This window comes from Hemitrygon akajei, chromosome 26 (genome assembly GCF_048418815.1).
Source record: "Hemitrygon akajei chromosome 26, sHemAka1.3, whole genome shotgun sequence".
In the NCBI taxonomy this organism is placed as follows: domain Eukaryota; kingdom Metazoa; phylum Chordata; class Chondrichthyes; order Myliobatiformes; family Dasyatidae; genus Hemitrygon; species Hemitrygon akajei.
In genome coordinates, this window is record NC_133149.1 from 23,123,096 (window position 1) to 23,138,853 (window position 15,758).

General features: G+C 42.4%; 1 protein-coding gene across 3 annotated transcripts in view; it reads left to right on the forward strand.

Moving 5' to 3' along the window:
* robo4 (roundabout, axon guidance receptor, homolog 4 (Drosophila)) overlaps positions 1–15,758 on the forward strand; it is a 140,847-nt gene that overhangs the window by 74,914 nt on the left and 50,175 nt on the right. For all 3 annotated transcript variants that reach the window (XM_073029726.1, XM_073029728.1, XM_073029727.1), the window contains exons 6-10: positions 1,495–1,622; positions 6,773–6,897; positions 10,565–10,790; positions 13,480–13,601; positions 14,691–14,862. In XM_073029726.1, the coding sequence (XP_072885827.1) occupies positions 1,495–1,622; positions 6,773–6,897; positions 10,565–10,790; positions 13,480–13,601; positions 14,691–14,862 (773 nt within the window). The remainder of the gene's footprint in view (positions 1–1,494; positions 1,623–6,772; positions 6,898–10,564; positions 10,791–13,479; positions 13,602–14,690; positions 14,863–15,758) is intronic.

The following is a 15,758-nucleotide window of genomic DNA, read 5'->3' on the forward strand; positions in this document are numbered from 1 at the left end:
GAGGGTGGAGTGCCATGGTGAGGGTGTGGGACAGGTGGCAGAGAAGGAGTGCCAGGGGCAGGGGGTGGCACAGGTGCAGACACACCCAGCCCTGAGACACCAGGCAAGGTCATTTGATTCCAAACAATTGGTTTAGTGATCATTACAGAATGTCTCTCTGGTGCTTCCCACTCCCTTCTCTATCCCTTCCCCTTTTCCCAACCATGATTTTCCCCCCTCTCTCTGCTCCCTTCCCACTCTTAGTCCACAATGGAGACCCATATCAGGATCAGATTTAGCATCACTCACATATATAATGAAACTTGTTATTTTCTGGCAGCAGAACAGTGCAACACATAAAATTACTACAGTTCTGTGCAAAAGTCTTAGATATCATAGCAATATGTATATATGCCTAAGATTTTTGCATAGTACTGTATGGATTTAGAGTTGTTTCGTCTAGTTGTTTGGGTGAAAAATAATTTACATTCAGCTTCCTTTACAGTCTTAGAACATGAACAGCACAGTTCCAGTGATCCGGGCTCAACCCCGACCTTCGGTGCTGTCTGTGTGGAGTTTGCACGTTCTCTCTGTGAGAACTTGGGTTTCATCCAAATGTTCCCAATTTCTCCCTCATCTCAGGATGTTCTGGTTTGGCAGATGAATAGTCTGCTTTAAGTTTCCCCTTGTGTGGAAGGGAGTGGCAGAACCTGGGGGTGAGGGGGATTTGGGACGAGGTGTTGTTGGAGATGTGGGGAAAGATTGGAGTAGGATTAATGTAAAAAATGTGTGTTTGATGGTCAGCATCAACGCAGTTAGCTGAAGGGACAGATTATGACCTGTAATTCTCTTTGACTCTGTGTTACAGGGCTTAGCAATCAATGAAACATTAGTCATTGCTGCAATGCAGGAAGTATAGCTGTCAGCTTACCAAGGGATAAGTATTAGTTGGGACTCCTATGCTTTTATTCCAAATCAATGGTTTAATTGGTTTATTTCCATTGTCATACAGTATGTATAACATACATACATACATACATATGTCATACATAGTGAAAAGCCCTTCAGACAGATTCCATACCCAAGTACGTTCAGGTAGTACAAAAGGAAAAAACTATAGCATAATTGCAGTGCAGGTAGACAAAAAATGGTGTAAGGGCCATAACAAGGTAGACTGGGAAATCAAGAGTTCATCTTTATTGCACAAGAGAACTGTTCAAGAGTCTTGTAGCAGCAGGATAGAAGCTCCCCTTGAAGCTATTCCACGCAAGGTTTGATATACTCTTGAGTGCATTTTATTAAAGCCTTAATCTGACAGAGCAGCCTAGCCTCCCCCCCCCCCCCCACCCCGTAAAGCAGTGAGGTAAGGTGTCCTGCTCTGTATTCTCATCTCAGCTTTATTACGCTAGCTGGTGGTGAACAGATCCGAGGTGTGACTTCACAGCAAGGTCACAGTCGGGAGAGAGATGAAAGCTTGATTCCCCTTGTGATCAAATTACTGCTTTGACTCGACAGGTACGAGGTGAACTCTGATAACACAATAAGGATTCATTACACTGCTTTTAGCGATGCTGGCCTCTACACCTGCCTGGCTGAGAATTCAGTGGGTTCATCTGCTGCCTCTGTCTCCCTTGTTGTACAAGGTATGTGTGAGCTTGCAACGTTTGACTGAAGACAGTGAGTGAGTTTCTGGGAAAGCGTAATGGTGGAGTGAACTGAATCCGCGCACAGAAAGTGTAGACAAAAGAAATCTTTTTGCATGAAGTACTGTGTAATAGTCCAAATTATGTGGTTAAAAGTGAGTGTTTTATGATAGAATGTTAAATTGGTGAAAAGACAGTGTTGTATTGGCAGCAGTAGGTTGTTCATTTACCTGTATGCCAATTTAAACCCAAATCTTTTAAACTGGAATTAGCTGACTGATGTGAAAGGGGCCTTTGGCCCAGGATAACGTTGAGTTTTAATAAGGACAATATAGTGTACCTACTTGTTTTTCTAGACAGTCTGGACATGCTATCCAAGCAATAGCTTAGGCCAATATTATGAATTTAATTTTTGAAAAGGATCGTGTATTATTAAAGGGATTGAAATGAAATTTAATTTATTAAGAAGGGTCATTTATTAAGGGAATTGCAATAAAGGAAAGCTAAACAAAACTAACCAAAATAACCCCAAGGGGATCTTTAAAGCTGGTATGGCAGAATAGATGATGTCTTATTTTAACAATCAGAAATCATCCCTTCCCACAGAGTCAGGCACTCTCAGTGTTGGACTCGGTATTGTCCTTGTCCTTGAAATAAGACGACGACCTGCAACCATCCATCTTAGAAGTGCAGCTGCTACAATTGAATCAGGGTTCTAAATCAATTTTGAGGATCTCAACAGCGAGTGCCTTATTTGAACTTGTTGCATGGAGTTTAGAAAAGTTGGTGATGTCACCATCATCGTTTCATTTATGAGGGGGTTGAGAGGCACCTGAATGCCGGTAGCCTGATTGTCATTGAGTTAGAAAATCCTTTAATGTGATGCCATAGATTAATTATTCAAAATTCAAGACTGCAGACAAATGTTAGGTTGGATAAAGAATTAATTACATTATCATAGCCAAAGTTTGTAGATGAATCAAAGTTTTGGGACTTCAGAGAGGAAAAATGTAGATAATAACTAGATTTTAATGTTAAAAAGGTAAAGACTCACGTCTGATATTAGCATCATGGTTATTGCAGAGCCAACAGTCACCACATGTACATTATGCACACTGAAAACTGAAAATACTGTGTGGGAGAAAGAGCCAAGTGTTTTAGCAACATTTCCGTTCATAACTAGCACAGACATTATTATAATTGAACTAGATACTGTGGTCCTTTACCAGTTTGATTAAGACTGTAAGGCCGTAAGACAAGAAGCCGTGGGAGCAGCAAGTACGTATCACAAGTCCTGTTTATGCGACCACTGATGCCAGGCAGTCAGTCTCTGAAGAGTATTGACAGCGGGTGGGGTTGCCCATCTGTTCTGAAGAAGGCACCTGTAGAATGGGCCAGGGACAATCACGGTCATGAGACCATGATCACCCATGTCATATGAAATGGCACATACTGGTGTTGATGATGTATATTGAAACATTAAAATAAAGCAGTATTATACAGGAACAGATCCTTCGACCTATAATGTTGTGCCAAAGTAATTGATGTTATAATGCCTTCCTCATGTCCATAAGACCATAAGATATAGCAGCAGTATTAGGCCATTTGGCCCATGGAGTCTGTTCTGTCATTCAATCATGGCAGGTCCTTTTTTCCCCTCCTCAGCCCCACTCCCTGGCCTTCTCCCCATAACCTTTGATGCAGTGTCCAATCAAGAACCTATCAAACTCTCCCTTAAATACACCCAATGACCTGGCCTCCCCAGCTGCCTATGGTAATAAATACCACAAATTCAAATGGCAAAAAAAAATTCTTCTCTGCATTTCTGTTTCCAATGGATGCCCCTCTATCCTGAAGCTGTGCCCTCTTGTCCTAGACTCCCCTACCATGGGAAACATCCTTTCCACATCTACTCAATCTAGGCCTTTCAGTTTCAATGATATCCCCCCTCATCCTTCTAAATTCCAGCAATTACAGACCCAGAGCTATCAAACATTCCTCGTATGATAACCCTTTCATTCCTGGAATCATCCTTGAGAACCTCCTCTGAACCCTCTCCAATGGCAGCACATCTTTTCTTAGATGAGGAGCCCAAAAATGTTCACAGTACTCAAGGTGAGATCTCATCAGTGCCTTATAAATCCTCAGCATCACATCCCTGCTCTTGTACTCTAGACCTCTTGAAATGAATGCTAACATTGCATTTGCCTTCCTCACCACCGACTCTACCTGCAAGTTAATCTGTAGGATGTTGTGCACTAGGATTCCCAAGTCCCTTTGCATCTCAGGTTTTTGGATTTTCTCTGGTTAGAAAATCATTTGCACATTTGTTTCTACTGCCAAAGTGCATGACCATGCATTTTCCAACATTGTATTTCATTTGTCGCTTTCTCGCCCATTCTCCTAATCTGTCTAAGTCCTTCTGCATCCTACCTGTTTCCACACATTCCCTGCCTCTCCACCAACATTCATATCACCTGAAAACTTGGCAACAAAGCCATCTATTATATAATCTAAATTGTTGATATACAGCATAAAAAGAAGCAGTCCCAACACCAACCCCTGCAGAACATCACTAGTCACGGACAGCCAACCAGAAAAGGATCTTTTTATTCCCACTCACTAACTCCTATCAATCAGCCATTGCTGTAACCATGCCAGTAACTTTCCTGTAATGCCATGGGCTCTTAACTTGATAAGCAGCCTCATGTGTGGCACCTTGTCAAAGGCCTTCCAAAAGTCCAACATCCCTTTATCTATCCTATGTGTAATCTCCTCAAAGAACTGAAAAAAGTTTGTCAGGCAAGATTTTCCCTTAAGGAAACCATGCTGACATCATCCTATCCTGTCCTGTGTCACCAAATACTCATTAACCTCATCCTTGACTCCAACATCTTCCCAACCACTGAGGTCAGGCTAACTGGTCTATAATTTCCTTTCTGCTGCCTTCCCCCTTTCTTAAAGAGTGGAGTGACATTTGTGGTTTTCCAGCCTTCTGGCACCATGCCAGAGTCCAGTGATTTTTTTTGAAAGATCATTACTAATGCCACCACAGTCTCTACCACTACCTCTTTCAGAACCCTAGGATGGAGTTCATCTGGCCCAGGTGACTTATGTACCCTTAGATCTTTCAGCTTTTCGAACACCTTCTCCCTTGTGATAGTAACTACACTCACTTCTCTTCCCTCACACCCTTCAACATCTGGCACACTGCTAGTGTCTTCCATAGTGAAGACTGATGCAAAATACTCATTTAGTTCATCTGCCATCTCCTTGTCCCCCATTATTATTTCTCCAGCCTCATTTTCTAGTGGTCCAATATCCATTCTCATCTCTTTTTTTGCAGACTTGAAAAAGCTTTTACTACCCACCTTTAGTTGCTCTCTGTAGGGTTTTAAAAACTGCCCAATCCTCTGTCTTCCCACTAATTTTTGCCTTGTTCTATGCCTTCCCTTTTGCTTTTACATTAGCTTTGACTTCTTATTAAATATGGCAATGTTTTTGAAACTCATGAAACTTTACATAGTTCTCATTCAGTATTACTGTGATTTACTTGAGGCCTTTTTGAATTGGAGTAAAGGTTAGGCTTGTTCCATGTTCAGACTGTTTGCATGCGTGCATCAATAGATCAGGAATGACTGAGGAATGTACGAAATACTGAAGCTTTGACCTTGGTTAGATGTCAGGTTTCTCAATGGACCTGTTAACTTTGAAACCAAGTTACTAGCTTGTACACAAAGATCCACTTTACTATAAGCTTTGAATAGAGAGCGGGAGGGTTCCCTGACTGTGATAATTTATCCATTGACAGAGTTTGGGTGGAATAATAGAGTAGGTCACCCTGAGTCCCAGTGATGGTGACTGTGATCTCCTGGGGTGTATTTAATAGCTATCAGGTTTTAATGAAAAAGGCCTTCTATTCTTGCCATAAATTATAGATTTCCAAACATTTTGGGGTATTTCTTTTTCTTTTAATCTCCCCCAGGAGTTGGCCTGGTTGATTAGTGGTGGTAAATTTAAAGTGTAGAAAATTGATGGTGAGGCTCAATCCCACCTTTGGCTCTGCTGCACCATCAACATGATCATTGTTGATCATCTACTTAGATGCCCTATTCCTGCTTTCTCCCGTATCCCTTGATCTTTCAGCATTAAGAAATATATACTCAGTGGCCACTTCATTAGGTACCTCCTATACTTAATAAAGTGGCCACTGAATCTACGTTCATGGTCTTTTGCTGTTGTAGTCCAGCCAATTCAAGGTTCCACATGTTCAGAGATGCTGTTCTGCACACCACTGTTGTAATGCACTGTTATCTGAGTTACTGTTGTCTTCCTGTCAGCTTGAACCAGCCTGGCCATTCTCCTCTGATCTCGCTCATTAACAAGGCGTTTTTGCCCACAGAACTGCTGCTCTCTGGATGTTGTTGTTTTTTATTTATTTATTTATTTATTTATTTTTACACCATTCTCTGTAAACTCTGGAGACTGTTGTGCGTGAACGCTCCAGGTGGTCAGCGGTTTCTGAGATACTCAAACCACCACATCTGGCACCAGCAATCATTGCATGGCCAAAGTCACTTAGATCACATTTCTTCCCCATTCTGATGTTTGTTCTGAGCAAAATCTGAACCTCTTGACCATGTCTGCATATTCTTATACATATTAATCAGCCATCACATAATTGGCTGTTTAGATACTTGCATTAACGCGCGTATGTACAGGCATACCTAATAAAGTAGCTATTGAGTACACCTACCTCCTTCTTGAATATATTCATTGATTTACCCTTCACTGCATTCTGTAGGAGTGAAATTCATAGGCTCACAACTCTGAGTGAAGAACTACCTCCCAATCTTGGCTCTAAAATAGCACCGTGAAGCTATGACCAGCCATCTGCACTTCCCAACCATCAGGAACATCATCCATGCATCCAGTCAATCTAGTCCTTACTGAGCAACAAGGATGAACTTTTTATCTGTCCCCTATTCTTGTAGGCTCAAATATTCTGGTCCTACATTCTGAAGAATAAATAAGGTAGAAATGATCAATGATGACTGGAGCGATTAGAGAGCATTAAAAACGAAAGATCAATAATTGTGTGTGTACTAGATATGACCGCTGTTACTGGCTCATGTTTTTATCACCTTCAGATGCTCCTGATGCTGCTCAGAGGGAGAGAAGGAAGGTTATCCATCAAGAGTTGCTGGAGGTCCATGTATACCTACACAACATTACCATTCTTCCATCATCTTCGCATGTCCGTCTCCACTGGAAGGTGGGCCTCTGATCTTCCCTAGCGTTCAAGTGGTTACCACTTTATTTTAGATAATATTGTCATGAGCCTCCACGTAGGCATAGAACGATGCTCAACAGATATTCTTGTGCTGCCTCCATTTATTGGAAAGTTTTGGAAGGTGTTCTAAGTTCTATTTGCTTTTAACCAAGGATACAGTAGCGGTGTCACTGAATTACCAGAGTAGAGACTTAGACCAGTGATCCAGAGACATAAATTCCATACAAGAAGCTTGGGAATTTAATATCACTTAACAATTAAATTGCTAATAAAAAGCTAGTCTTGACAGTATTGGCACAATTGGATTATTGTAAAAATGTTTTTGATTATTTGATGACCTTTAGAAAAAGAGTCAGCATTCCTATCTGATCTACCTAATCTACTTGATGTTGCAGAATCAGGTTTATTATCACTGATATATATTGTGACATTTGTAAAATTTGTGATAGCAGTACTGTGCAATACATGAGATATACAATACTACAAGTTACATCTATAAGTAGTGAGGTAGTGTTCATAGGTTCATTGTTCCATACAGAACTCTGATGATGGAGAGGAAGCTCTTATATTTCCTCTCTGGTGGCTGTAATGAGAAGAGGGCATGTCCTGGGTAGTGGGAGTCCTTAATAATGGATGATGCCTTTTTGAGGCATTGGATTTTGAAGATTTCCTTGATGGCGGGGAGGCTAGTGTCCATGATGGCATTGGCTAAATTTACAACCCTTTCCATCTGTTTCCTATCCTGTACAGTGGCCCCTCCACACTAGACGGTGATGTAGCCAGTTAGAATGCTCTCCATGTACATCTGTGAAAATTTGTGAGTGTCTTTGGTGACACACCAATTCTTAATAATGTACATCTTCCCAAGCACTGAAGTTAGGCAAAGCTCTATTATTTCCTGTCTTTTGCCTCCCTTGCTTCTTTGCAACTTTTCTAGTCCTCCAGAACCATTCCAGAATTCTTGAAAAATCATGACTAAATCCTCCACAGTCTCTTCAGTTATCACTTTCAGAACCATGGGACATATTCAATTTGGTCCAGGTGACTAACCCTTCAGACCTTTCAGGTTCTCAAACACCATTTCTTTAGTAATAGTGACTGTATTCACTTCTGCTCCCTGACACTCTTGAATTTCTGGCATATTGCTGGCATCTTCTACAGTGAAGACTGATGCAAAATACTTACTGAGTTTGTCCGCCATTTGCCCCATTATTACCTCTTCAGTGTCATTTCCAGTGGATCTGGTATCCACTCTGGACTCGTTTATTCTTTATATATCTGAAAAAAACTTTTGGTATCCTCTTTTATATTATTGGCTGGCTTATCTTCATATTTTATCTTTTCTCTCATTGCTTTTTTTTAAGTTGCCTTCTGTTGGTTTTTAAAAGTTTCCCACTAATTTTTGCAAGATTGCATGCCTCTTTTTGGTGTTTATACTGTCTTTGCCTTCCCTTGTCAGCCATGTTTGTCTCATCCACCCTTTAGAATGCTGCTTCTTCTTTGGGATGAACAGATCTGCGCCTTTTGAATTACTCCTAGAAACTACAGCTATTGGTGCTCTGCCATCATCCCTGCTAGTGCCCCCTTCCAATAAACTTCGGCCAGCTCCTCCTTCATGCCTCCGTAGTTTCTTTTACTTTACTGTAATACTGATACATTTGGTTTCAGCTTCTCCCTCTCAAACTGCACTGTTTCCTTGGGGTTCCTTTACCTTAAGTTCTTCAATCAAAACCGGTTCATTATACAACACTCAGTCCAGAATTGCCTTTCCCCTAGTGGGCTCAAACACAAACTGTTCTAAAAAAGTCATCTCATAGGCATTCTACAAATTTATTCTCTTGAGATCCAGAACCAACCTGATTTTCCCAATCTTCCTACAGATTGAAATCCCCCATGATGATCATAACATTGCCTTTTTCACATGCTTTTGTCATCTGCCATTGTAATTTATATCCCACATCCTGGCTACTGTTCAGAGGCCTTGATATAACTCCCATCAGGGTCTTTATACCTTTGCATTTTATTAGCTCTACCCACAAGGATTCTAAACCTTCTGATCCTATGTCACTTCTTTCTAATGATTTGATTTCATTTTTTTAATGAATAGAGCCACCTCAACCCCTCTGTGCACCTGCCTGTCCTTTCGATACCATTTTTATCCTTGAATGTTAAGCTCCCAATTGTGCACTTCTTCCAGCCAAGATTAAGTTTGTTTATTGTCATTGGACTGTACATGTATGCAACCAAGCAAAACAACATTCCTCTAGACCACGGTGCACCCACAAAAAAAATCTCACACAGCACATAAAACAAAATATTACCATAAATAAGTGCTTTGGGCTCTTCGTCTACAGTGCTCCCAGTAAATCTCATAAACAGGGAAGGGAGACCCCGGTGATCCTCTAGGTGGTTTTTACTATCCTGCAGCCAGATGCTTTGCAGCTTCCGTACCACACAATGATGCAGCCAGACAGCACACTCGATGGTAGAAAGTTGTGACAATGGAGTGGGGAGCGTCGCACACCTCAATCCCCTCAGAAAGTGTAGGCACTGCTGTGCCTTCTTGACTGGTGAGGAGGTGTTGGGGGTCCAGGTTAGATTGTCCATTATGTGCACACTAAGGAACTTCGTGCTCTCCTAAGTCCAAGACTCGGTGACATCCACGGCATCATACCTGCTTAAGTTTAAGCAGTGAACAGGACTCGGTGGTGATAGAAGTTCAAAAATCTTTCTGTGCGTTTAGAGAAAACAAGAATCCTTCTGGCTGGTTTTCTGATGGAAGTATAGCTTGAGCCCATCCCTTTCCGATCTCTGAGTTCCCACTTGAATGTAAATATGTGGAAATGCTTTGGTGGTGATGGAACTTCTTGCAAGTACTGGTTTGAATGATTAATGACATATGAAATGAAAGGGCCTCCCTTCCTTAGATTCTTACACTTCTTACAAGGAAGGGAGGCTCCTAAGTGACCACGTTAATGACTTGTGTTACAGTTCAATAGGATCTTATCCCAGTATTTATATCATGTTGTAGATACGTTGGGATTGCATAAAATGGACGCAAATCCATACGAATCTCATGTTCAGCATAGACAGTAATACATCTACCCCTGATAGGCTATCTCATGTTAGGTGCTGGAAATAGAGGAGGTATGTATTCGCAAGAGCACAGTCTGTGGTAGGATACCTCCAACGCCAGCAGTGAAATACTGTTCTATTTTCCAACAGTTGTGGCTACCACCATGGTAATACTGGAAATAAAAGGCCTTAATTTCACCCACGTTTTTTTATGGCTGTCATACTTCCAGGTACTTTAGCCCCGAATCTAAAACCCTTGTTTAAGCTGGTCATTGTGGGACATCCAATTCCACTTCACTGATTGGATTTTAAAACTAGCATTAGATAGTGTCTGCTCAAGAATGGTTTCAAGTTGGAATTACAGGGCAGGGATCAGAAATGGGGAGTTGAGAGATACTGGTGACAGTGTTATTACCTATGCTGCTGCCCTGAGCAAAAATGACTCAGTCTGACTAATCCCCGTAATTCCACTTGATTTTCCCTTTTGATGCCTCGTATTAAAGCTAATGCCCACAGGGGGCTAGATGTGAGTTTGATTATCCGCTTACAGGTCACCTGGTTTCTGTTTCTGCAGGTTATTTCACCGTCTCAGTACATTGAGGGATTTAATGTTTTGTTTCGTTCTCTGATGCCCCCGAGCTCGGACTGGATGCTGCAACAGGTTGCCAACCCAGCGGAAGAGAATGCAGTGCTGACCACTCTCAAGAGGGGCTACAAGTATGAGTTCAAGGTTCAAGCATACAACAGAAAGTTTTGCAGTCCAGACAGTAACACAAGGCACGGAAGCATTCCAGAGGAAGGTGAGACACGGGCACAATAGATTGGTATCTGCTGGCAGTCTACGATCTCTTGTTAGAACAGCAAAGGGCAGGAGATTGTTCTATAGGACATTGGTGAGGCTGAATTTAGAATGTGTGTGGTTCTGGTCACCTACTTTCAGGAAAGATACCAAGGAAGAATGCAGAGAAAATTTACAAGGATGTTACCAGGACTCGGTAACTTGGTCCCTGTTTTATAGGGTAAGGCTTTATTCCCTAGAGTGCAAAAAGAATGAGGGGGGATTTGATAGAGGTACACAAAATTGAGGGGTGTAGATAGGGTGAATGCATGCAGACTTTTTCTCCTCAGGTTTATTGAGATTAGAATCAGAGGTGTTGTGTTCAGAATGAAAGCTGAAACATTTACCAGGAAACTTCTTCACAGCATGTGGAATAAGCTGCCTGTGGAAATGGTAGAAGCAGATTCAATTATAACATTTAAGAGAGAAGTTTGGACAAGTACATGGATGGGATTAGTTTGGAGGGCTATAAGCTGGGTGCAAATAGATGTGACTAGGCAGAAGAGTAGATGGGCTGAGGGGCATGTTTCTATGCTGTGACTCCATAGTGCTATGAGTTCATGGAATTAAGTAAGGAGACCATTCAGCCCATCGTATCTGTGCCAGTCACAGAACAGCTGCTGAGGCCAATCCCACATTCCAGTACTGAATCTGTTTCTTTGCAGGTCTCAGCATCCAGGTACAGTTTAATTTTGATTGGGCAGATTCTTAACCAATTTTTGAGACTCTTAACCAACCTCAGGTTGATCCAATTGATTCCATTTTGGCCCTTCATACTCTTATACACCACAAAGCAGTCTCCCTTCAGTCTCCTCTACTCTGAAGAAAATACTCCTAGTTGAGCCAATTTTTCCTCTGGAGTTAAAAGCAGCAAAATAATCTTGAGTTCATTTCTAGTCACCACATCATAGTAAATAAAGCAATTAGAGAACATTCAGAGAAGATTTGAGAATGGATGCTGAGATTTGTGTGTTCCCTTTGAGTGCTGTGGTTTTCTCCTACGTCCCAAACATATACAGATTAAGAAGTTGATTGGCCTCATGAATTGTCCCTAGAATATGTTACTGTGCAAATGCTTTGGGCCATAAAGTTAGGATGCCTTAGACTTTTGCATAGCACTGTGTTTGTAAACGTGGAGTGGAGGGTGAATTTGTAAATCTAATGGGATGTTGTGAGGGTGGATCACCATTGAAGGGGTGTGGGACAGGCAGCTGAGAAGGAGTGCCAGGAGCGGGTGGGTGGTGAGGGTGCAGACACTCTCAGCCCTGAGACACCCCAGGCAAGGTCATTTGATTCCAAACAATTGATTTATTGATCATTACAGAATGTCGCTCCGGTGCCTTGTGCTCCCTCCCCTCTCTCTTCCCCTTTTCCCAACCATGATTCCCCTCTCCCTGCCCCCTTCCCACTCTCAGTCCACAACAGAGACCCATATCAGAATCAGGTTTAACATCACTCACGTATGTCATGAAATCTGTTTTTCTCTTGCAGTAGCAATTCAGTGCAATACATAAAATTACTGCAGTACTGTGCAAAAGTCTCAGGCACCCTCGCTAAATATAAATGTGGCTGCAGATGTTTGCACAGTACTATAGATGGAGTGGTAGAATTGGTGGGAGAGGGGGCTCGTGAGTGAATTGATGGAATTATGGAACGAATGAAATGGAATTAGCGTAAGTGCATGCTGGGTGTTCAGTGTGGGCACAGAGAGCCAATGGACCCATTTCCTTGTTGTCTGACTCTATAACTCTAAGAAGCATTACAGTTACAATGTTAGATTAGAGAACCTAGGACTGTTTTCTTTGGAACACAGAATGGTACTACTCTGGAATAGGCCCTGCAGTTCATGATATTGTGCTGAGTTTGTTAAATTAGCAATTAAATGCCTAACTAAAGTAGTTCCTTCCTCCTACACAATTATCCACCATTCTCTACGATATTATTGTATTTGCCTTCACTAGCACCTGTGCCACTGCATTCTAGGCACCCATCACTGTCAGAATGGAAAACAAAACTTGCCCTGCACATCTCTGAAGAAGGGAATGTTAAATTAATGATCAATTTCAAGATTCAGTCTTGAATGATTGGTATCGGGGACAGAGTGGAGAGTGGGAGACGGTTGCCTTTGACGTAATGGCCTGGAGGTGACAAGTACAAAAGAAAAGGAAGGAGAATTAAGAGGGAAATGAGGAAAGATGTGCTTACGCAAGGTGTGTTTGGAATCTGCAGTGCATTGCCTCTGGAGGAGGTGAAGGCAGGTTTCGTAGTGACCTTTGATATGAATCTGAATAAGTAGGTGGTGGAGGAAAAAAATTTGCAAGGCTACGGAGGAGGATTGCTCTGGTAGAGATCTGGATGGACGTGATAGATTTAACAACTTTCTTCTGAATTGTAACCATTCTATAATTTTCATTTTCTTGCACTCTGTTAAGGAAGTTGGGTATCACAGAATCCAGTTAGTGCCAACTAACTCTGTAAAATCAATTACTTTTACAGAAATATTCCTGCACAAAAGCTCTCTCACATCTTGCAGTGTTCCTTTAAACTATCCCAATATTTTATGGCTGAAGTGGTTGGTGGAATCACTAAAGGCGCAGCTTCGATGGGGGTGCTTGACATTTAATCTGCCATCTCTTGTGTTTTGCGTGCAGTACCTGATGCTCCACCTCACAGTGTTATCATCGCGACTACAGAGAGCAGGAATGACAGCATTGTGGTCAGCTGGAAACCGCCTCCCCCCGAGTCCCACAACGGCATCATCAAAGGTTACAAGGTACAAATGTATATGGGTAACCGTGGAAGGCGTGAAGTTTATTATCCCGGAAGCCTGTAAATAGAAGAGAAGTTGTGAAGAAAACGTCTTGTGGTTGGTTGAATACATTGAAATTCCCGTGAAAATTCAACTTTAAGGTCTAAAATTGAATGCAATCTATTTGGGCCCATTAAGCAGGGGAAGAGTGCATGGTGAACCAGTGGAAAATTTACTGTGGGGTTTTCTGCAGTAAGGTACAAGATGGTGGGCACACCAGAGGAGCCGATGTCTTTCATATGGAACACACAAAGGAAATAATGCTTCAGAGTGAGAGAGACCTGGGCAATTGGGCAAGGAACAAGCTTCTAAGGTCAGTCCTGATGAAGGGGCTTGTTCTGAAATGTCGACTGTTCATTTTCCCCCACAGATGCTGCCTGACTCACTGAGCTCTACCAGCACTTTGTGGGTGTGTGTTGCTATAGGTGTAAACAGTGCTTCAAAACATTCTTGGAGAGGGTGGTAAATATGTGGAGCTCTCCATCCCGGAATGTCATATAGAGAGATACAACATGGAAACAGGCCCTTTATCCCTTTGAATCTTCACTGAACATCAAGCACCAACTTTTGCATCATTCATACCCGAACCCATTTTATTCTACTCACATTCCCATCAACACCCCACTCCCTAATTCTACTTCTCCTTTACACCTGAGGAGGAATTTACAGCGGCCTGTTAAACCAGCAAGTTGTATAATATTGGGATGTGGGAGGAACTTGGAACATCTGAAGGAAACCCTTTGCAGTCACAGGGAAAACATGCAAACTCCACACAGATAAGACTGGAGGTCAGGGTTGAACCTGGAGGCTAGTACTGTGAGGCAGTAGCTCTACTTTTGCTGCATCACCACAGAAGGAGTCTAGATCAGGGAGTGTTGATTAGTTTTTGAAAGATTTGCATATTGAAGCTAATGAGGAACTGGCACAGAAGAGGTTGGGGCCTGATCATATTGAATGGAAGGGCGTGCATGATGAGCCAGGTGGCCGACTCCTGCTTCCTCCTTGTGTAATTGGTGTAATATGTTTGTTTTTTTCCTCTCTGCTGGGTGCTAGGTTTGGTGTTTGGGGAATGACTCACAGCATCACAGAAATTGGACAGTGAACAGCAGTACACACCAGCTGGAGATCCCCACAATGAATTCTGGGATTGAGTACCGTGTGCAGATCGCAGCGATCAACAGCGCTGGAGTGGGAGTTCACACCGAACCACAATACGTCTACCTAGGTCAGTACACGGGAAAGGCCACAGATACAGTACTGCCAGCTTTGCTTCCCATTCCCTCTGGTAATACACAAGAGCCTCTAGTATTGTAACTTGTTTAAATGAATTTGAGGTACATCTTTATCTGTAAGGGTGTTGTAGACCCACAGAACCCCATAGCCCACTGTATTTCTACTGTTAATTTACTCAACATTGTGAGGATCATTAACCCCACTCCCCATCTCATGGCATTACTGACTGTATCTTTGCTGATGTTAAATGATCCACCCTGCTCTGTGAGGCACAGAATTCCTGCTAGCCTGCTTGTTCAAAGATTCAAAGTATGTGTACAGAACTCTTGAGATTTCTCCTCCTGCAGGCAGCCACAAAACAAAGAAACACCATGGAGCAGGTTCAAGAAAACATCAAACACTCAGCACGCGATAAAAGAGAACAAGTCGCGCAAATGGCAAAAAAAGGAACCAAATTGCGCAAACGGCAAAAAGAGAAGAAATTGCGCAAATGGCAAAAAGCAAGCGAGCAACGCATAGGACTAGCGGTATTTAGTTTAGTTCAGTTCAGCGCCACGCCGCTAGCCATTGCAGGCCATGGGACCGTTCTTCGTAAAAGCACCCCAGTCCGCATCGATCACCCCGATCAAAGCACTCAAAAAAAACAAGCAAATGAAAGAGTAACCAGAATCCAGGAACATGAACCTCAAAGTCCCCCAAAGTGAGTCCACAGCCTCGCCAATCAATCCTTACAACGTGGATCCCACGGCTCCTGCACGTTCCACCGACAGCAGCTAGCGGGAGGAGTAACGGTCAATTCAGGCAGACGTTGCCGAGCGCCCGCCCGACCTCCGTTCTCATCCTCGTTGACTTCAACCTGCTTGGCACCTCAGTCAGAGAGAAGCAATG